The following is a 22,875-nucleotide window of genomic DNA, read 5'->3' as shown; positions in this document are numbered from 1 at the left end:
CATACTGTTAAAATTTGAATAAAAATATTTTCTACGACTTTATTGACACCTACCGTCGTTTAAATTGTCTTAAATGACTTGCTCATTCGTTTAGCCAAACGGCTTCTCCCTAAACATTGAATCGTTAAATTCCGGTCAGATTTTAATTCTCGGTGCCAATATTTACATTGTAAAAAGCCATTTTTACATTGTTCGGGTTGCTAGGAGATATTGTTTACGTTTAAATGGTTTGTCCAAAAACCGAAGACCCGGAATGCATTTCGGCGTTATTTCGGATATCTCGGATTTATTTTACGCGAACAACGTACAATACCGAGAAGTTGATCAAGCAGACGATTGTCACTGTAGTTCGACGGGAACTTACGAACTTCGTTTGTAAACAAATCGTCCCGTAGAAACCAACATGGCGGATATTAGTATGGGATTTTCCCGTAAGGATTTGTTACGCATGATTTAAGCTAATAAGCGACTCTTTGGTACTAACACGTCATGCATATATGCGAACTATATTCATATTAAATAAAGGAGAGACAACTCTAGCGGTAAATCCCGACGGTTTAAAAAGTAGACCTTCAATTCGAAAATATGTTGTATGTGACGTCGAGTATAGTACAGGTATGCATTTTGTTTTGTTTGAGGATGCATCATGTTTCAAGGTAAGACACATTTCTACACGATAATATATCAAGCTCGAAATTTACTTTTGAAAAATTAAATACTCAATTTTCTGTTGACAAAATACTTTACAAATTAAACAGATTTGTTGGGACTTGAACTACTGGGTTGTTATCTCAATGTCTTAGTTTTTCAACTGATTTCAAGGTCTTTATATCAATGTGCATTGCAAATATTTTACAATAATCTCTGAATTTAAATGATTTGGGCTTTCAATTCGCATGTCCTGATATTGGTATTGAACGACCCTTAAAAAATATTTGTCAGTGGATATTTATGGCATGTTAGACGAAATTCGGTAAAGTGGTTTTGTTGAAGTAAGTGTATTTTTATATTAACATTTACTTACAATATTATTGATATTAACCGATTACAGTTATAAAGGGACACGAACAGACGCAGCGTTACACAATGGCACTATTATTGACTTGACCTAAATCAGATCATGCTCAATATCTACTAATGTCTAAATACATTTAAATCAGCTATTGTATGATTCATATTGAATTCAACAGTATATGCTTAAAATTGTGTTCTAGCATTACACAAAATGAAAGCTTCAATTAAACCCTTAAAATGAAACAAGTTGGAATTCCCATTGTCTTTACTTTGCAAAATATTATAGGGGCTGGAACGTAAAGTGCCATTGGCTTTCATGTCACATACCACTTCTACAAAGTGCTACCATTATAAAAAAAATTCCTAGATAGACCTAAGCGACTTACATAATCCAATAAAAAAGCGGATGCACTGCCCATTTATTGAAATGATTAATTTTAAGAGCGTCACTTTGACTGAGTCGACCGATCTGCAATAGGGGTGTTCGTTCCCAACGTGACTAACCACCACATACCTGTTATAAATATCATTTCCATTATACGAAAACTACTATCAAAATGCTGAACAGAAGCAGAAACTGAATATATTCTTGGGGCATCTAACTTTTTATGTCTGTGCTGTACTAGCTTTCGATTTTGGTGTGCGGTCATTTAACTTTTGCTACCTTTTTCTTAATCAGAACCGTTCTCCTCAAACGTTGCATGTGACCCTACAGTGCAGACGGTCAAGAATCATTGCATAAAAGAGTAAAAGAATCATAAGTAGACACGGCCAAAAATATGTACAGGAGGTAGAGTTGGCTTGGATTCAGAATAACTGTACTCGAGTTTGATGACATATCACAACACAAATGTCACAGTTAACGATCAGGTATATGAACCTTGCCCGCAAACGTTCTTTCTGTAATTGCCGAAAATATGTATCAAAGGTAAATAAATTTTGTTTCATTTTTTTTTCAAAAATGTCTTTTTTTTCATTCTAATAATAACAAACCTAAGATAAATTAAATCCAGGGCTAACCCTAATAAAAATACGGTGGTATAAGAGTTATGTCAGAAGGCCTTACTTGACTGACTGTGTGTGTTACCATATACATATACACCCTGTATGCTTGATAATAACAAAACAACTAATAAAGGTAACTTTCGCTTGTCTTATGATCAAATTTGCATTGGCGAACAACTCGTCTAATATGGATTGCATTTAGTTTCACTTTATCATATACTTGACTCTTTGGTCAATTTGTAATTTTAGTCACTGTTTTTTTTCTTCTTTACTTCTTTCTTTCTGTAACAGCATGTCATATGCCATTTTGATTTATAGTTAAATCTGTACCCTAACAAATATATCTATTGATAAATCCCTATCTGATGAATGAGTTTGAAGTACACATGCCCTTTTTGTTTAACAGTATATATTATGACAGATATCACATATCTCAAATGAACACTGTACTGTGAATTACCGTCGTATACCACGTGGTCAAATGATAAAGAAATCAGTGCAGGACTGCGTGATATTAAGATATTATCTATGACTTATGATAGATAAGGCATGTGCTGGAAATTGCCATAATCCATCCTACTTCGACACTTTGTATACTTTAAATAAAAACCTGCATTCGATATCCCTTATAGTTCATATGACTACACATGTTCGTCCCAAGCGATAACTAAAAAAAACATTATTTACAAACGAATACTACTTTTTTTTTTTAAAAATGTGGTTTTAACAAGGAGATTCTTAAAACAGAGCATTTTGGTATTAAAACTACTTTAGAAAAGAGTAGAAATTATAGAGATTCATACCTGCAAGGATTGGAAGAAAACAAAATAATTATGTATAAGCAACAAATATCAAAACAATCTGAAAAAAAAAGACCAAGGTACACATTGTAAAATAAACCAAACGTCGGCACATATGGTATAAAAGTGCACATTTTCATACACGAAGGCAAACTCTTCTGCACTGACAGAGTGACTTGGCAGATTAACTGCTTGCATGCAACCAAGTGCGTTTTTTTTGTCATTATACAAAGAGAAACTGCATGCATGCATGCAATGGTAGAAGATAATTAACCATAATAATAATGTTACACAACATACAATCAGGTAATGATGCCGGATGTAGAAAAATTCGAAACGACAACACTTTTATATAGAGTGTATGGAAGCCACTGGGCACAATTTCGTTGCTTCTTTTTCACTATTTTGCTAAATATTTTAAAATATATCGATTTCTAATACATTTTAAGTAAAAACAATTCTTAATTGATATTCTATCATGTTTCAAGAGAAGAAATAAGCCCATCGATTTTATTATTGTAATATTACAACTTCGCAAAACAAATCTATTACGTTTTTAGTACATTTTCCCGCCAATTATCTCCCCATGAAAAGGCTTTTTACTATTAATTTCGGAATTTTACCATACGAATTCCAGTTTAAGAAAACCTTTGAAATAACTAAAGCAAATTATTTTTAATTATCTTTTTAACCAGACATATTTGTTTCGAACGTTAACCTAATACATTTAGTAATAAACATACATTCCAAACCAGCTATTCTCAGTCGAAAATTTCGAAAGAGCTCCTGAAAAAATAAAATGACTTGAATGCTCTTAAATAGATTTCACACATATATACGAATTTTGATACGTAATCACTACTTATTATGATACTTACAATCAACTAAAACAGAACAAAATTTAACGGTCATGACTCAGACACCATGCACTTATAGAACGTTCATTCCTGATGCTTTGTTTTTATTAGGAAAGCTAATTCAACCAGTAATTAAGACAGTGATAGATTTAAGGGAGTCATTAAGACATTTTCATCTTCCGTTTGTCTTTTGTTTCGATCTGTTTACCTTGTTCATGGTGAACACAAATATATTATTTTCGCGTTTTGTTATCATATATAAGTGTTATAAATCAAATATTATTTAATTATTTTGCAGTTAAGCATCATGATAGATTTGAATGAAAAGAATGGAATACATTAATGTACTACACATTTTGGTATATGTTCTCTGTTTAAACCAAACAGGTAAGATGGTATACTCCTTGAGACGTTCACCTTTCACATTTTAGCGTTCGTGCATCCTTTATCGTGCGTTTACACATCGTTTTACGTTCTTTTAAACGCACGATAGGAGCATGCGTTTTAACGCATGATTCTGGAGTTCGTTTAAACGCACGATAGAAACGTTTCTTTATTTTGTTCTTTTTTGTACTTTGATTATTTTCTTGATTTAATTTTTATTTTTATATATTTTGCTATTATTAATCTTTTTATTTTCGTTAATTTCATGTTCTTTTCTTCTGTCGTCATTATTTGTTATTATTATTTTTGTTTTGTCATCGTTTGTCTATCGTGTGTTTAAACACACACTGTAAGCGTTCGTCTATCGTGCGTTGAAACAAAACGATTTTAGCGTTCGTTTATCGTGCGTTTGGTGAGCGTTAACGTTCGTTTAGGTATCGTGCGTGCGGAAACCTAAACGTCTCAAGGAGTGTATGTGCATACATTGTTATACATCATACTAAATTGGAGGATTCAACTGTTCGATCTTGCAAAAAAAGTGCGCTTTAATTGTTTGTGAATAGCTTTCTCTTGTTCCTTGACCTCCTGTCCTGATTTCAATTTTAGCATGGTCTGTTGATGCCATGCTATAAAGCAACGGGTGTGTAAATGTTTGACGATGGTCTTAAACGTTGCAAATGCATTCAGTTGCATAGTACGCAACATCCAATGTCTACCCAAATTATACAACGTAACAAAAAATGCAGATAATCGTTTATGCACGTACTGGTAGCTGAAGAGCGTCAGGATCTATTTTACCACAGGATCTACAGAAACGGTCCCTCTGCATAAATCACATGATGATGCTATTATGATGAGAGACCAATAAGTGTGGACACATTCAGAGTCAATTGTTTTTTTTTTTGCTGTCTTCCTGACAGATATCCTATTCTGATATCATGCTATCGCCTTGAACTACTAAATTTTATCATCAACAGTGGCTATACAAGCATTTAGGGCGATTATTATTTGAGATGAAATGAAGGGTAATATATAACAAAATTAAGGATAAAATCAGAGCAGTAGTCAAAGGGAAAAGTCCGTATAACAAATTGCAATAACAGGCCAAAAAATCGGAAAGTTGGAAAATGGTCATGACTTGGTACAAGTATTTTAGAATGTGGTTTAACCATGACTGCATTTACAACGGATGGTAGGACACAAATCTGGAAATGACAAGGTAGAACATATGCTTCTTACTGCATGATAGAAGTTGCTTGAAACATAAATAGTTTTCCCAAAATCAAGGTTTAAAGAAAATGGTAAACAGAACAGTTCTACTATCACATCTTGTACCACATTTTGCACTTTATCAAAACCACATTTTGTAATCATAATAATACATGTGAATATTCTGAAACAACCTGCAGCAGAACAACATGAAGGTTATGCCTTAGTCTGTCGTTGGGGATCCAGAGAGAGGTGTTGAATTATCACAATCGCTTTATCTAAATTTAGGGAAGCAGATTGATAACAAATATAGGTCTTGCAATTGGTTGTATACAGATGACTATGATACATGAAATCAAGTCATCCGCGTATTCCTTCTATTCATACAGGTTTTTCACAGTGTGGTATTAACCTTTGTCTTACCTGGCGGGTATCAACGAATAACTTAACATTAGTCTGCAAGACAAGATCACTAATCCACAAGGTGCTAATATATGACCCAACCGGCCATCTTCAAGCTGATTGTCTTCCCCCTTCTCCGGAAGTACACTGCGATCACTTCTACAGAAACGGGATTATAAGCCTTAATCCACAAACAAATGAGACTACATACGTGGTAAGAGGAAAGATTGACAAATCCTTAAATGGCGTGTGGACTTGCCGTCATGGAATCCAGTACGATGTAGCTAATGTTGAAGTAACTATTTTTGAATCAAAAGGAAATGTCACATCGGGCTAAACAAAATTTGTTTCTTATTCATATTAAAGTAGAATTGTATACCTGACTATTTTCAAACTAAACAAAGACTTCGTTAAAAAAAAAATTAAAAACTGTTATAAAATAATGATAAAAGTATAATAGGAAATATATATTCACCATTTTCAGTCATTATTCTGGCTTCCGAGCACTGAAAAAATACTGATTTCTACATATGATCTTGCTCGTCTTGCTCAAGCTCAAACTTTTTTCCTAACACATTGTTTTATGCTTAACAGATTGTTTATTTACTTTAATTATCATAATTTTAAGATATATTAAGAAAACTTTCCGGATGCATAAGAAGAACAAACCTATTTACTGAATGTGTATGCAATACAAGAAGCTCCCAGGAGCCTGAATCGCTCACCTGGTTAAATGTTTGCTTTTCAAGGGCAATAACTCTAACAGGAAATTGTCCTACAAGTTTTACTCTATGAAGTCTTTGGTACGACTTATCATGAGGACCATTTCATCAAAGTTCTATTCTGCCTAATATAATTTTCAAAGTATTGACTGAAGACTTTTGTTGGCCTGATAATAAGAATCATTTCATCAATCGAAAGTTTCATTCTGCCTATTATAATTTTCTAGGTATTGACTGAAAACTGCAAAAAACGTAATTGTTTGTCTTTCAACGGCAATACCTCCTACATGGAGTCGTATGACAACTTTGATCCCTGGACTTTTGTAGGCCTTATAATAAGAATCATTTTAGCAATTGGAAGTTTCATTCTATCTAATCATAGTTTTCAAGATATAGGCTGAAAACTATAATAAAGTCATTTTCACCTCTCATGGGCAATAACCCTTGCATGGAGTCGTCTGACAACTTTGATCCGTTGGATAATTTTATATGCCTTATGATAAGGATATTTCAGCAATTGAAACATATTGGCCAAACCTAACGGTTTTGGAGATATATGCAAAACAATACTGTACGAATTCTATGTTCTATTTTTAGTAACATTGGCTATATTTTTTAACAGATCAAAACTCAAAACGGGTTTTTTGTTAAGGATACCCTAAAAACAAAAATACCAACTTTCATTGAAGTCTGTATAGTAGTTTTTGAGGAGAAGATTTTTTGAAAGTAATAACATCAAAAAACATTAAAAAACGTCCAAAAAGGGCGATAACTCCAACATTGGTCAACAGATTTTAATAGCTCTCATACTGAATACTTTTATCCTATGTCAGAATTTGGCTAGGCCTAACGATTTTGGAGAGATGTAAGCAAAGATCTGCTGTCTAATCCTATGTTCTATTTTTAGTAAAGGCGAACATATTTTTTAGCCGATCAAATCTCCAAACGGTTTTTTGTGCAGGATACTCTAAGGAATAGTCATTGTAAGTTTCATGCAAATCTATTTAGTAGTTTCAGAGAAGATGTTTGAAGAAATAGTTAACGACGACGACGACGGACGCCAAGTGATGGCAACAGCTCACATGGCCTACGGCCAGGTTAGCTAAAAAAAGGAGATTTGCACAAAATTTTGGGAAAAATGCATCAAGTTGTTTTTCGTACGGGTTTCAGACTGCGGGATAAAACTACTAGAAGTGATAATCTTCAACATGAATACAATTCTCTTATTTATTTGTAATACGGAGAATAAGCTACTGATTTTAGTGCTAATTTATTATTGATGAAGTCATGAACTTTTAGGATAAGTTCAATTAAATATATATTAATATCGGCATACCAATATCGAATCGTCAATTACAAGTATATGTCCTAAATATGAAAACAAGAAACAAAGACGATCGACATACACAATAACCAAATAAAACAGAATAAATGTAAAATATGAAAATAAAGGGGAAAATATGAAATCGTAATTTTACATGTATTTTAAATATACACATCATTTTTTTTTCAAATCTTCATATGTTTTTTATTAATCATAAAAATAATGCATTTCACAGAGTCCGTCTGTCTAAACAATGACTTTTTCGTATTTGATGTATGACATAATAGTGATTGTTATCTCAACAGAAAATGATTGCATTAAAGAAAACTTCCTGTGGACGTCAATAAGTTTCGTCTCATCTGCATTGATGGCAATGATTATATTGACTTTTTGTAAGGAGATTTGCACAAAATTTTGGGAAAATTGCATCAAGTTGTTTTTCATACGGGTTTCAGACTGCGGGAAAAAACTACGAGAAGTGAAAATCTTCAACATAAATACAATTCTCTCATTTGTAATACAGAGAATAAGCTTCTGTTTTTTAGTGCTTCTTTATTATTGATGATGTCATGAACAGTCTACTATAGTTAAAGTGTGGGAATGAGTTTATCCTCTATACAAAATTGATTATATGAACACCATAAACATTGACATCATAGTATATTAGGATTATTCAGGACAATACGTTTAAACGTATATGATTTATGAATTCGTCTTTTCGTTCTGACGAATTTATTTTATACGTATTGATTAACGAAACATATTGTATTTTCTTCATGTAATATAAGATCGTTCGCTCATTAAACGATGTAATGAATTTATAATCTTTTTTGTAATACATAAACAATTATTCTTTGTTTTAATACATTGATATTTTTTTTATAATAGAAAACTGTACTAAGCCACGCAGAACAACAGTTGAATACAATGATTCGGCGCCTAGTAAGTGATAATGTACACTACTTCAGGATAAGTTCAATTATACATATTAATATCGGTATACCAATATCGACGCGTCAATTATGGGACAATTTAAATACGTCAAAATACAAGTATATGTCCTAAATATGAAAACAAGAAACAAAGGCGATCGACATTAACAATGTAATTAACCAAATAAAACAAAATAAATGTAAAATATGAAAATAAAGGGAAAAATATGAAATCGTATTCTTTACATATTTTTCCAAATCTTTATATGGTTTTCATTAATCATTAAAAGAACGCGTTTCCCAGAGTTCGTTTGTCTAAACAGTGAATTTTTCGTATTTGATGTATGACTTAATAGTTATTGTTATCTTAACAGAAAATGATTGCATAAAAGAAAACTTGCTGTGGACGTCAATAAGTTTCGTCTCATCTACATTCATAGCAACGATTTTGTTGACTTGTTCAAGGTTTCGTACAGATCCTATTAATGGTAAGATGCAAGCTTCATACAATTATTGTTTTATCTATGATAAATAAATATCTGATTTATCTGCTGCAGAGAGTCTTAAAATAAGGAAACATATCGATCTACTTTGAATTTGATGGTCACGGATAAATTGTACCACTCATATTAATACAAAATTATTTTTGGACATTAAATTTCACTCTTACTGCTTGATTTAATTAGCTTATTTGAAATATATACTTTCAGTTTCGACTTTTTCCTTAAAAGTATCATATAACTAAGGCTTATATGTTCATTTTCGTTAATGGAAGAGCAATAAAGGGAACTAAGGTTATAGCGGTAATCGAAAGAATGCAATCCAGGGAAAAAGACCAGACATGAAAAACAGATATACACAACAAAGAAAATAAAGTAACTAAAATCATACTTACAAAGTAAGAAAAGCAAATGAGGAACTAGGACTCTAAAAACTGGGAGCATGGATCAGGTGCACCAGAAGGGTAAGCGTCCTCTGCTTCTCTAGAAACATCCGCTGGGTTGTTCATAAAAAGTCAAGTCCTGGGTCGACAAACGAGGAAAGGAAAACTATGACCCGTTGAATATATCAGTCGTCATGGTGTAGATGGATACACCATAACGATCCAAGAGTTTATGATGACGACCATAATATTTCTGTAGTGATGACTTCAATCTTGTAGCAACATAACCCTGTCATAAAAGCCTGTTTGTTAGATTTCTAGTGCGATACAAAAAGTCTGCGTAGTTTCGGCAAACTCTTGCATAACATATGAGTAGTGATATTAACAATCTATACGCAGGTGCTGAAGGGATGTTGCCACAGATGAAAGGAAAGTTGACAATTTTGCATCACGTTTGTCGTAAAGTTTAGTCAATAGTTTTCCTTTACCATCGATTTCTAAGTGTAGGTCAAGATATGAGGCTGACTTTACAGTGTACAGTGTCTGTAGTATCCTTTATCTAAAGTTCTTTGGGGTAGATGCGATGTATCAAATCCCCGAAATTAGGATTGTTTATAAAGATAATACGTCATGTATATAGCGGAAACTGAGATTAAAGGATCTATTCAGACGATAATTTTTCTTTCGGGTCAGATCAGCTATAAAGTCAGCCCCATAAGAGTGAAGGAATAGGTGAGCAAGTAAAGGGGAACAATTTGTTCCCATTGGAATGCCGACCGTTTGTTGAAAAAACACGTCCAACACACTGGACAAATATGTTGTCGATTAAAAATTCCTTTATTTTGTTAATATCTTTTTCTGTATATTTGGAAGATGATTTATAATTATTTCTTACAAAGTATGATGAATCTAAACCGAGAACTCGACAAATATAACCGGTTTGACACATTTGACGAACAAGGAAAATCAAGCAACAAAAAACTTAGTGTTTACTGCATCTGTTTTCACTTTAATTAAGCTATACATGTTGTTTGCAAATGTACTTATTGTTAATACATGCGCATGTCATTGGTACATGCAAGTAGTTTATTTTGTTACTTTTGAAGGATCTCAAAGATAAGACACTAAAACGTATGTAAAAAAATATTTGATACAAAAATTCTCAAAAAACAGACGTCTTGCGTTTGTGTTAATATTTGTCTGCAAACATCAGAGTAGAAATGATAGCTGATATATGCCATGAATTATATATAAATACATATAATTACTATGAGTTTGTGACTTTTGAATTTATTTCAAATAAGCATTTTTACTATCACAATTTCGTTGAAAAAGGTTAAATCAGTAAAAAATCAATTTATGACCTAGTTACTTAATCTGGTTCAAATTAATAGTTATTCGTTTTAAAAAGCTTTTGTGAAGAAATACGTTCAACAAGGTGATGGGAAATGCTGCTGCTTACAAGAAGACATTATAATAGTAAGATTAAACTTTGTTTTAAATATCGGTAAATAGATACCGAAACATGAAAGTAGAATAATGGCTGAGTGACATATTCTTCCCAAACAGATGAATTATTTCAACTTTTTTTAATGTTTTAAATAATAGTTTTCCTCATACTATTAAACATACGCATGTATAGTTACATACAATCTTTTGGTCATACACAGGTATATGACCATATCATATTTTTTTTTCAAAGCTCGAGGTGTTATTATAATTTCAGAAATTAGAACAATTTTGTTTTGGATTCTTACCCTTGTTTTTTTTGGAGCCGCAGCAGCTGAAGGATTTAGAAATGATAATACATGCTCAAGTAAGTAGATATAAACATGTATTTATTAGTTTTGTCAGCAAATGTAGCCTTATATGGAAACATGTTTATCAAGTACTTATTTAGAGATAAAACTTTTGAGTTTGATATTCTGCAAGTTTGGATTCTTGACATCAGATTAATGTATAAATCTACTACAACACATGTACCATTTTGGAGTGGATCCTAAAGGCGGCTAAGGTTATACATAGCACCGAACCGGTTGATAAAATTGGTTCGATGGCGACTGGTATAAAAGTATTTTCGCTACTGATGGATGTATTTCGAATTTGAAGTAACATAACCAATTTTCTTCCAAAGATATATGAATTTCATTTTTTAAATAATCAATTTTGTTCTATTACTGTTTTTATTATCGGCTACAGTATTTTGCGATGCAGAGAAAGCACCGTCACGTTTGAATGAACATAACTATTTTTGAAAAAAAAAGAGAACAGGATGTTATTTATAATACTAATGAAGTAATTCTGATGTACTGGCTTTTTATCATTACTATTGCCATAATACGCTTATTCCTTACCTAAACTTTATGTATATGCTGATAAATGGTATTTGTAATATATCATTATATTATATTATGAAGTAGAGTTTATCAGTTCTATAATTATGTAACTATCTTGCATTTAGATAAGTACGTGTTTTCCGTGGTTGGACTTTTCCTTGGCTTTGTCGGTAAATACTTTTGCTTTCAGAGAAATGGCAAGTATATAATGAACTGTTAGTAGTTTTTAATAATTCTTTTAATATAATGTAAAAAAGTTTTATAGACATTCAATACCAAAATGTAAAACGTAAAAAGGAAAACATTATTCAGGAAATCATTGGTATATAAATAATCTCTATAAGGTATCAAAAAGAGTTGTTATTTGTAAACGCCTAAATGTCCATACGTGGGTAAGTATTCAGAGTTTGTAACGAAAAAAAGGTCTAAAATGTCAGTCTGTACAATTCAATTGCGTGCCGTTAATATATTGTCACATCATCTTTGATCTTGCACATTTTTTAGTTTAGTATTAAGATAAATGGAACATGTTTTAACAGTTTACGCTATTAACATTTGAGCCAAAGCTCAGATCATATGCGGAATTTATATTTGCAAAAATGCAGGCGGACATGCACAAATAATATTGACACTTATAGATAACCATATTGCACTTGAGTAAACCGATTCGCTCACAGGGTCTTTACAAAGAAACTAACACATGATATTTAAAAGTAATTTTCGGCATTGTATGGGTTGTGTCCTTATTGTATTACTGCTGATGTACGGTAGTTCTCAACCCCGAATGGGAAGAATTTGAGAATAATATTACATACGATGAGGACTTAACTTTTCATAAATGTAAACTGGTCTGGAGCTGGCATGTCATTTTATTGCTAGTAGTAGTTTATCTACATTTGTGTACCTGTAATCAGTTTCTTTATTGCTGATTTTAATAGCTGATCTGATCAGAAAGAAAGAATATCGTTTTGCTAGATCCTTTAATCACAGTTTACGCTATATATATGACGTATTGTCTTTAAACAATCCTAATTTCGGGGATTTGATACATCGCATCTACCTCAAAGAACTTGAGATAAAGGATACTACATATACTTTGAAATCAGCCTCATATCTTGACCTACACTTATAATTCGATAGAAGAAAAAAACTATTGACAAAACTTTACGACAAACGTGATGACTTTTCATTCAAAATTGTCAACTTTCCTTTCATCTGTGGCAACATCACTTCAACACCTGCGTATGGAGTGTTCGTATCACAACTCATTCGTTATGCCAGAGCTTGCCGAAACTACACAGACTTTTTTTTATCGCCCTAGAACGCTAACAAATAGGCTTCTTGAACAAGGTTATATTGCTACAATATTGAAATCATCACTACAGAAGTTTTATGGTCGTCATCATGAACTTAAAATAGGCCTGCAGGAGCGCTACGGTTGTCGTATAAGGCGACTAAATAGTGCTCAGAAATCTAGTCGGGGGCTAGGCGCTCTGCCCACAGAGCAACTGGAATGTGTGCCCCAGGTGGTGAAATGGGGTACCCCTGGCGTGTTACATGCTGTGGTTGTCAGGCTATAATACGGAAAACCTGACCGCAAACCATAGTGGTGCACCGTGTTGGGAATAATGCCACGTTTCTCGCACGTTAAAGAACCCTGCTGTGGTATTCGATAGGAGTAGGAACCTTTGCGCTCCGCCACAGGAGGCTAAATTGCCCGACCTTACCAATCCCCCCTTTTTCCAGTGGCAATCAAAATTTGTCGACCCTATTATCCTTGTGACACATCCTTTCTTTTTTTCATTTCATGTTCATTTTATCATCCATTTCATGTTCATTGTCTGAATATAGCTGAAATATTGCTGCTCGGACGTTAAACCCCAACAAACAAAACAAATTAATACTACAGTTGCCTTGTGGCTTAATTTTTTTCTGTCGTTCATTTTGAGTTAAAATTTTCATCTTGAGATGGAATTATTGTCTGTTTGACATATTTACCATATCAATTCGTTTTATATATTATCTGCTTGAAACAATAATCACCACTACATATATAGTTAATTCTTGATATTTATCTGTGTATTTGATATTTGTAATGACGATCATATACATGTATTTGTGATATTTTGGATTGTTTAAACCTTATTGTTTCATAAAGATATAAACAGATCGAATCCAGTCTTTCTTGCTATGTAACGATGCGTTTGAATATGTAAATGATGAAATTTTGACATCTATTATCTGTGTCTGCAAAGTACGTGTTAAAACTACATTTAAGGGCGATATTTGGTGTATCCATCTTCACCAATATAATTAATGGTTTTAAAAAGAGGAATGAACGAAAAACTGTCTTGGACGTCGCCCACTCTACAAAGATCCTAACCTGACAACTGACAGGACACACTTTTCTCTTATAAGACTATGGTGTCTCCAGATGGGAATCAAAGCACACTCGCATCTGGTATTTGATAGTGCCCCGACAATTCCTACAAAGTGTAACTTATCAAATCGGTCTGCTGACCATCTATTCAAGCACAAAATTCTGACTATTTCGAACTAATCAACCATGTTCTATCACTTTTACGGGAGATTAAAACATCATCGAAAACGAATCTCTCTGAAAGGTCCTTTGTAAAGGCCTCAGGTACCGCTGACACGCGCTCCATAAATTGGAATTATAATTTAAAATTCTTATGGATGCCGCAGAGGCCTAAGCAAGAAAATGGGAAAAAGACGAGAACAAGAAGAAACTGATTCTTTATTAGAGTGGGTAGAGGTTATGGGTTATTTAATTTTGAAACGTATGAAAGTTTCAAGTAAGCCAATGAGTGTCAATGCTACATTGGTTTTCAAAGTCCTCGATATAGCAAATGCATTGCCTGTTATACATTACTTATATGCTATCGAACCAGCAGACAATGCCCAAAGCAATCTTATTTTTGTTTGCAAAACGTATTACGTCCAATCATGCGAGGTAGATGTAGACAATAATAGCAGTAATATGACCTAACTGCCATCACACTTCCAAATAAAGGGATAGTGGAAAACCATAGATATGTTCTATCCTCTTGTGGTCTCACTACCAATGAAGATGATTGGGATATATTGTCGTCTACATGTATGTACTGGAATCTTATATCAACAAGAACCCATACAAACAACGCTACATGGCTACACTTGTTACTCCTGCAGTGGTATTAATTCTATGTGGATCCGAAAAAAATCGAAATATCTTCAGAAAACCCTCTGTTCTAGATTATTATCAGAATACAATATCATTACAACCTATGATTTTTCAACTCGTTATACTTCTATTCCACATATTCAGTTAAATTATCGCCTATCATTAAACATGATTTTTATTTAAAAAAAAAACAATACACCTAGACACAAATATGTAATTTTAGGTAGAGATTCCTTATACTCTGTAACAATTAACTCCACGTCATCTTCCAAATATACCGACGGAGATATTTTCAACTTAATGCTTTGCCCAGTGTAGTTGACGCGTTTTTTCAACAAACGTTTATCAATCCAATAGGAACAAATTATGCTCCTCTACTTGCTGACCTATGAAACTGACTTTATAGCTGATTTGATCCAAAAGAAGGTACATCGTTTGGCTAAATCCTTGACCTTAGTTTCCGCTATGTAAACGACGAATTAACGTTAAACAATCCCAGTTTCCGGGATTTGATTCATCGCATCTTCCCAAAAAACTTGAGATGAAGGATAATACAGACACTGTGAAGTCAGCCTAACATTTAGAGATCGATGGTAAAGTAAAAATATTTACCATACTTTACGACAAACGTGAGAAATATTCATTTCATATATTCAACTTTCCTTACATCTGTGCCAATATCCCTTCAGCACCTGCGAATTGAGTTTTCAAACCACAACTCATACGTAATGTCAAAGCTTGCCGTAAATAAGTTACCGTCTCGTATCGAGCTAAACTTTTTACAACTAGGCTTCTGGAACAGGTTTATGTTGCTACAGGTCAGAAGTTTTATGGTCGTCATCATAAACTCTTTGATCGATGCGGTATATCCATCTACACAACGAAAACTGATGTTTTCAACATGTCATTATTTTCCTTTCCTCCTTCGCTTATGCATAGTTGTTTTCCACGTTCGTCTACCCTTGGTGACCTTTATGAACAAATTGACGGGTGCTTCTAATTTTTAGTGTAGTCCGGGTTGCTGATGTTCTTTTATTACTTTGTTCGTTTTAGTTTGGTTATTTAACGTGTTTTGTTTCGTGTATGTGAACTATCTAGTTTTTGTCCTTGGATTATATCATTCTGGTCAACGTTTGAATATCGGTACTTATATTTCAATGCTTTTACAATAGCTAACAGAGAACACGACACAGAAAACAGGCCGGAGAGAATGGAACGTAAGTATATTACTGTTATTAAAATACCTTAAATGGTACTGCATATCATTGATTTCGATTCCATTTGTGCAATGTTCTGAATATCAATGTTTTATAATTTAAAAAGAAACTAACAGATTGGAAATATTTTTATATTTAAAATACTTCAAAATTAATTTAAAGTCTTCACATTCATATTGATTATTAATATGGTATGTTTTAATCATTTTAGGAAACTGCTATTATTTGATTGTATTAAAAAAAAACAAAATGCCCAAAGCAATCATATCTTTGTCTGCAAAACGTATAACGTCCAATCTTGTGAGGTAGACATAGATAATAATAGCAGTAATATGACCTAACTGCCATCACACTTCCAAATAAAGGGATAGTGGAAAACCATAGATATGTTCTATCCTCTTGTGGTCTCACTACCAATGAAGATGATTGGGATATATTGTCGTCTACATGTATGTACTGGAATCTTATATCAACAAGAACCCATACAAACAACGCTACATGGCTACACTTGTTACTCCTGCAGTGGTATTAATTCTATGTGGATCCGAAAAAAATCGAAATATCTTCAGAAAACCCTCTGTTCTAGATTATTATCAGAATACAATATCATTACAACCTATGATTGTTCAACTCATTATACTTCTATTCCACATATTCAGTTAAATTATCGTCTATAAAAACATTAAACATGATTTTTATTAAAAAAAAAAAAAAAACAAAAAACAAAAAAACAAAAAAACAAAAAAACCTAGACACAAATATGTAATTTTAGGTAGAGATTCCTTATACTCTGTAAAAATTAACTCCACGTCATCTTCCAAATATACCGACGGAGATATTTTCAACTTAATGCTTTGCCCAGTGTAGTTGACGCGTTTTTTCAACAAACGTTTATCAATTCAATGGGAACAAAGTATGCTCCTCTACTTGCTGACCTATGAAGCTGACATTATGGCTGATTTGATCCAAAAGAAGATACATCGTTTGGCTAAATCCTTGACCTTAGTTTCCGCTATGAAAACGACGTATTAACGTTAAACAATCCCAGTTTCCGGGATTTGATTCATCGCATCTTCCCAAAAAACTTGAGATGAAGGATAATACAGACACTGTGAAGTCAGCCTAACATTTAGAGATCGATGGTAAAGTAAAAATATTTACCATACTTTACGACAAACGTGAGAAATATTCATTTCATATATTCAACTTTCCTTACATCTGTGCCAATATCCCTTCAGCACCTGCGAATTGAGTTTTCAAACCACAACTCATACGTAATGTCAGAGCTTGCCGTAAATACGTTACCGTCTCGTATCGAGCTAGACTTTTTACAACTAGGCTCGTCATCATGAACTCGTTGATCGATACGGTGTATGCATCTACACAACGAAAACTGATGTGTTTAACATGTCATTATTTTCCTTTCTCGTTCGTCTACCCTTGGTGACCTTTATGACGGGTGCTTCTAATTTGTAGTGTAGTTCGGGTTGCTGATGTTCTTTTATTACTTTGTTTGTGTTAGTTTGGTTATTTAACGTTTTTTGTTTCGTGTATGTGAACTATCTAGTCTTTGTCCTTGGATTATATCATTCTGGTCAACGTTTGAATATCGGTACTTATATTGCAATGCTTTTACAATAGCTAACAGAGAACACGACACAGAAAACAGGCCGGAGAGAATGGAACGTAAGTATATTACTGTTATTAAAATACCTTAAATGGTACTGCATATCACTGATTGCGATTCCATTTGTTCAATGTTCTGAATATCAATGTTTTACAATTTAAAAAGAAACTAACAGATTGGAAATATTTTTATATTCAAAATACTTCAAAATTAATTGAAAGTCTTCACATTTAAATTGATTAATAATATGGTATGTTTAAAACATTTTAGCAAATTACTATTATTTGATTGTATTTAAAAAATATATATATATATATAAATTCATTGTTTTAGTGATACAAATCATGTTTGGTGAATCAAATGAAGAATCATAAACTAAAATGAGGGTATGTACAATTACATATTCATCAATACAATCAATAAAATGTAAGGGTGCAAATTTTTAAAGAATCACTTATATTGAGGATAGAAATAAAGGTTGTATTATATGAGTATAAACTTTGATGGACAAGTAAAGATGCAAGAATATGATACCTTCTGTATAGAAAATACACGAAGCATTGTAAGATTTGAATTGAATCCGCATTTTGATACAAATTTCGAATGCAAACAAGTGAATTAAATATTTCTATTGATTTAAACAATAATGTGATTAAATTTTCAACGAATATAATTGTTTTCAATATGTTGAATATAAAAAAAAATATACATTTTCATTCTGTAATTTCAGAAATCAAATCTGGCCTAAAACTGATCAAAAAGAAGGTTAAAAATTTATATCTTGAAATGGATGATCCAGTAGAAAGCAGTTTCTGCCAAATTGTATGCTACTTATAAATGGAATGTAACTAAATTTTGTTGACAAGAGTGGGCTATAGTATAAATCGTGAACAAATTGAATGGAAAGACAAAAAAAGAAGCTTTTGAGGGGGTTATAAAAATTGAAAATAGGTAATAAAACTAGGAGTTTGCTTTTGGAAAGGTTTTATAAGTGGTAAAAGTTGATATTGGTTACCACTGGAGTTTTAATGGCTTTACTATATAACGTTTATTGTTTGTCGGTATTATAGTATGTATATATATAGCTGCATAGATACTTTTTCTCATGTTTGGTAATATAACTATATACAGGATCACTAGCACGAACTCTAAAATGGTAGTATAAAATATTGACAGCTTTGGTCAGTTCATATGCAAAATGGAGGTGGAATTGAGGTTCATTGTGCAAAAAATTATATCCAGTGCGGAATATTAAATTTGACCTTTCGTCAATGGATATTTGAAAGATATGAAGGCTACAAGTGCGACACATTAATTATTTTGTCGGAAAGGGGCCTAGTTGAGACTACCCGTGTCAGACAAGGTCTTAACAAGTTCACTTTACCAACGAAACGTATTATAATTAACAGCTTTATAGACATATTTAAAGCAAAGATAAGAAAGTATTTGACGTTATACTATCCTATATTTCAAAAAATGACGACGCTCTCTAGGAGAAGCAAACAAAACGTATATGTTTTCACCGACGAAACAGGTACTTATACACGTTTCAGTTTAATGACCGGGTTATATTTCACTCGTTAAGGAAATTCTTAGTCTTTTCAATCGTATTCCTGCAACCCAGTGCAAAATTATTATATACAATCCAGATTAATATGCAAATGTAATAAGAATTAAACGTGGTGGAACTTGACTTTGCTCTTTGCTGTATAAAATTAAAGTTTGTTTTTGTCTGCAAAAACATATGTCTCCCCGTATCGCAATCTTGATCCACTTGCAGTATCCATCACGTGCAGAGAACAGTTTCTTACAATTCTGTCTAGAGGCTGCAGTGAAGTTGCGCTAACCGGTTCAGTAGTTCCAGAGAATTTGAACTGACAATGTAATTATGAGGATTTTTGACAAATTTCTAAATTCAATGGGCACGCAAATTCTATTTTCAAAGGGACATTACTTAAATTTAGGGGATAAATTCCTGGTAATACGCACAACTACATATGATATTCTTGCTACATACCATATTTGATAAAATTTGGTTCAATAGTTTCAGGGGAGTTGCGCTGACAAGGTAATTTATGAAGATTTTTGGCAAATTTCTTAGTTCAGAGGGGCATAACTCCTACAAAAAATGGAGTAACAAAATTTCCTGGTAATATGCATAACTAAATATGATGTTGGTCTTGTTACAAATCAATTATCGTAAAATTCGGTTTAGTAGTTTCAGAGAAATTGCGCTGACAAACTTTGTGACGGACGCGCGGACACATGGACGGACGCACAAGCCGAAAACAAGCTCATACTATCATCGTCTTGTAACTGTTTTTATTGCATATGAACTACTGTGAGCAATAATTAATTGAGAGTGCTTTTGTTCAGGGACAGGCGAAACAGTTGTCTTCCTTTTGACGATTTGTTATGTTTTTATGACTTTTATGTTAAGGTAGTATTTAACTGTTTAATTCATAGGTGTCCATCTCTGATGCCAGCCAGAGTAGTTTTTTTTTCTTTTTTTCTTTTTGGTTTGTTTTTTTATATTTTTTGTACAAGTACTAAATCTGGTTTCGCAGACGTTATTTTCCTGGAAGAATTAAATGATAGCTATTATCTTATTTCAGCCTGACAGGAAGTCGCGTTATTCGGAACTTCATATGTAAAGTTTTTTTTATTTCCGTAACTAAAAAACGTGTGTTATATGGTCTTCAATAATTATTTAAAGTCAGATACTTTTTTTTATTTCCGATATGCCATAAGAATAAGCTTTTCTAGCCTTTCTTTTTTTATAATGTTTGTACTGTCTTCTTTTACCGATGTTTTCTTTCGGGAAAAAAAAAAATGATAGATGTTTTTTTTTTTCTGATTTCAGCCAGACACAAAGTCGCGTTTTCGGAACGTCACGTATGCAGTTTGGTATTTTCGTACTGTTTGTCACTAAGACACGTGTTTTGTATGGTTGACACTAATAATTTCAAGTCATATACTTATTTTCATTTCTGATATGACATAATATGCAATATACGCGACAATCTGAACATCTGTTTTTTTTTTTATTCATTCCATACTGCCTATGACAAAAATTACTGCTGTTTTTGTGAGGTAACGTTTAGAAATGAGTCACACAAAGACATCACACGCTCATAATCACATTCGACAGGTTCAATGCCAATGACCATTCATTCTGCATCATGGTTTTTTTTCATGGTCAATGTGATCATAATGTATTCATATTGTTTCATCTCAAGCTAACATAACCAGTGATCATTTATTACTTTGTAATAGAATAAATTTGAATTGATGTTCAGAATACTGTTTGTGCCTCATTTAAACAACCCATCGTAATCTGTATAGCAGTGTAGAATGTAGTCTTGTACAACTGCTAAACCTGGGAAAGTTCTTCGGATTTCGCCAGCAGTAGTAAATGATTTAAAATGATGCTTAGGGTTGGAAATAGATTGGAAATGGAAAGCTTTCAGGGACGACCTATCTCTAGTTCAGGACTCAAAAATGCATACCCAAGCTTTGCTAAAGAAGAAATTTCTTTTACTTTTTTCAAAATGTGGTCAAAATCTGGACAAGGACGAATCCTTCTTTTATCGAATTATTCGTAATATGCTTATGTTCCTGTAATATCAGCTAGAATATTGATAACAACATGGCTTTTGTCTGTAGATTATTGTAAGGTTTTTTTTTTGCATTTGAGAAATTGGCGTAATTTTTCTGACATTAAAATGATCAGATAAGTTGGAATCAAAAGTTGAAGAATTCGCAGACAATTGTGACAACTTGTCAAGGCTGATGTGCAGAAAACCCAGTCATGATGGAAAACATTCCAAGTTTTGAAACAGACAAACAAAATTATTTTGATGAGGATTCAAAACAACCAGAATGGATGGTAGATATAAAGCCTGTAGATGTCGGATTTGATGAAATTTAAAAAATGGTGGTCCAGTTTATGATTTCTCAGTATTAAAAAGTGTATACCCTACCTGTGCGTCTTAGTATGTGGCCTATCTTTTTTCATTTACGCCTCTTGATGGTGTCAGTGATGGGCTTTTGGTTGGTACGTTCCCATAGCTCTGGTAATTTATCTGGTCATCTGATTTGTAGAATCTGTCTCATGCATTTGTTTACGAGGACCTCTTGGTCATGTTCTTTTTTTTTTTTTTTTTTCGTCTGCGTTCAAGTCTCCGATCTATACAAAATAACTGACTTGACATATGTCTATTGTTGTAAACGTTTCACAACGTGCGGCTATTTAAAAAATGCGGACAAGCTCCCATTGTCTGGTGATAGAAAAGGGACGACATACTAATGTACCTGTTTCAGAACGTTTGTGTAGGGCATGCATTTTAAGTCGTTGAAAAATATTTTTTTTACACCATTGTCCTTATTATGAACAAGAAAGACAGAAATTAATAGATGAAGTAAATACTTCGGTTGCTGGCTTTGCAGATGACAATACTAGATCCCAAATCAATATTTTTTAAATAGTACATCACAAACTATTTTAGGAATGTCCTCAATATTTATACTGAATTGCATTGAAATTAAAGATATCCGTCTCAAATAATATTGAATATGACAAAAATATTAACCAATTATCATGTTATATCTTAAATTTATCATGCTTCACTGTAATGTACATTAATTGTTGTAATAAGCAATAACCATGCACTGTAATTGTGTCTGTGCCAATAAAGTATTTGTATTTGTATATCTCGTATATTCTGAGTTTTCTTTTTTGGCTGATGTTTCTGCTCCTCCAGATTGGTCTTAGGATTACGTAAGCTTGTCCAAGTCTCGCCTTAATGTCCTAATCGGCGCCTCCATTCTTTGAAACGACACTGCCAAGATAGCTGAAGTCGCTAACGTCTACAATGGAACTACCGTGGCTTAGTGGCTACTGTGTTATGCGTGTTAACTCGGAGAGGCTTGGTTTTATTGCTGTTTCTCTCTAGATCAGTTGATTTGGCTGTTTCGTA

General features: G+C 33.0%; 1 protein-coding gene across 11 annotated transcripts; it reads left to right on the top strand.

The window, feature by feature from the left end:
* LOC148609994 (uncharacterized) lies at positions 1–22,607 on the top strand. 11 transcript variants are annotated; one of them, XM_088541757.1, is made up of 14 exons: positions 846–992; positions 1,694–1,884; positions 3,975–4,063; positions 5,659–5,988; positions 8,606–8,659; positions 9,024–9,137; positions 10,944–11,011; positions 11,259–11,348; positions 11,994–12,065; positions 16,225–16,269; positions 17,911–17,955; positions 18,230–18,282; positions 18,627–18,847; positions 20,760–22,607. In XM_088541757.1, the coding sequence occupies exons 3-12, from the start codon at positions 3,997–3,999 to the stop codon at positions 18,230–18,232; spliced, it is 888 nt and encodes a 295-aa protein (XP_088397883.1). In that variant the 5' UTR covers positions 846–992; positions 1,694–1,884; positions 3,975–3,996; the 3' UTR covers positions 18,233–18,282; positions 18,627–18,847; positions 20,760–22,607. The 11 variants fall into 11 exon arrangements, with proteins under 11 accessions (XP_088397879.1, XP_088397880.1, XP_088397889.1 ...); XM_088541759.1 differs by adding an exon at positions 16,481–16,718 and having other exon boundaries at positions 18,627–22,607; XM_088541753.1 differs by lacking the exon at positions 846–992 and adding an exon at positions 1–615 and having other exon boundaries at positions 18,627–22,607.
* The last annotated feature ends 268 nt before the right edge of the window (positions 22,608–22,875 follow it).

This window comes from Perna viridis, chromosome 8, assembly GCF_037379345.1.
Source record: "Perna viridis isolate PV_CMFRI_1.1 ecotype Kerala chromosome 8, ASM3737934v1, whole genome shotgun sequence".
Taxonomy (NCBI): Eukaryota; Metazoa; Mollusca; class Bivalvia; order Mytilida; family Mytilidae; genus Perna; species Perna viridis.
Note: the sequence above shows the minus strand (reverse complement) of the source record. Positions and strands in the feature narration are given on the sequence as shown.

Excerpts from the sequence above, each read along its gene's own strand:
- LOC148609994 (XM_088541753.1), top strand. The coding sequence starts at position 3,997 with ATGAAAAGAATGGAATACATTAATGTACTACACATTTTGGTATATGTT. Across the intron at positions 4,064-5,658 it reads TCTCTGTTTAAACCAAACAG|GTTTTTCACAGTGTGGTATT; the intron begins GTAAGATGGTAT and ends CTATTCATACAG. Across the intron at positions 11,349-11,993 it reads AAATGATAATACATGCTCAA|ATAAGTACGTGTTTTCCGTG; the intron begins GTAAGTAGATAT and ends TCTTGCATTTAG.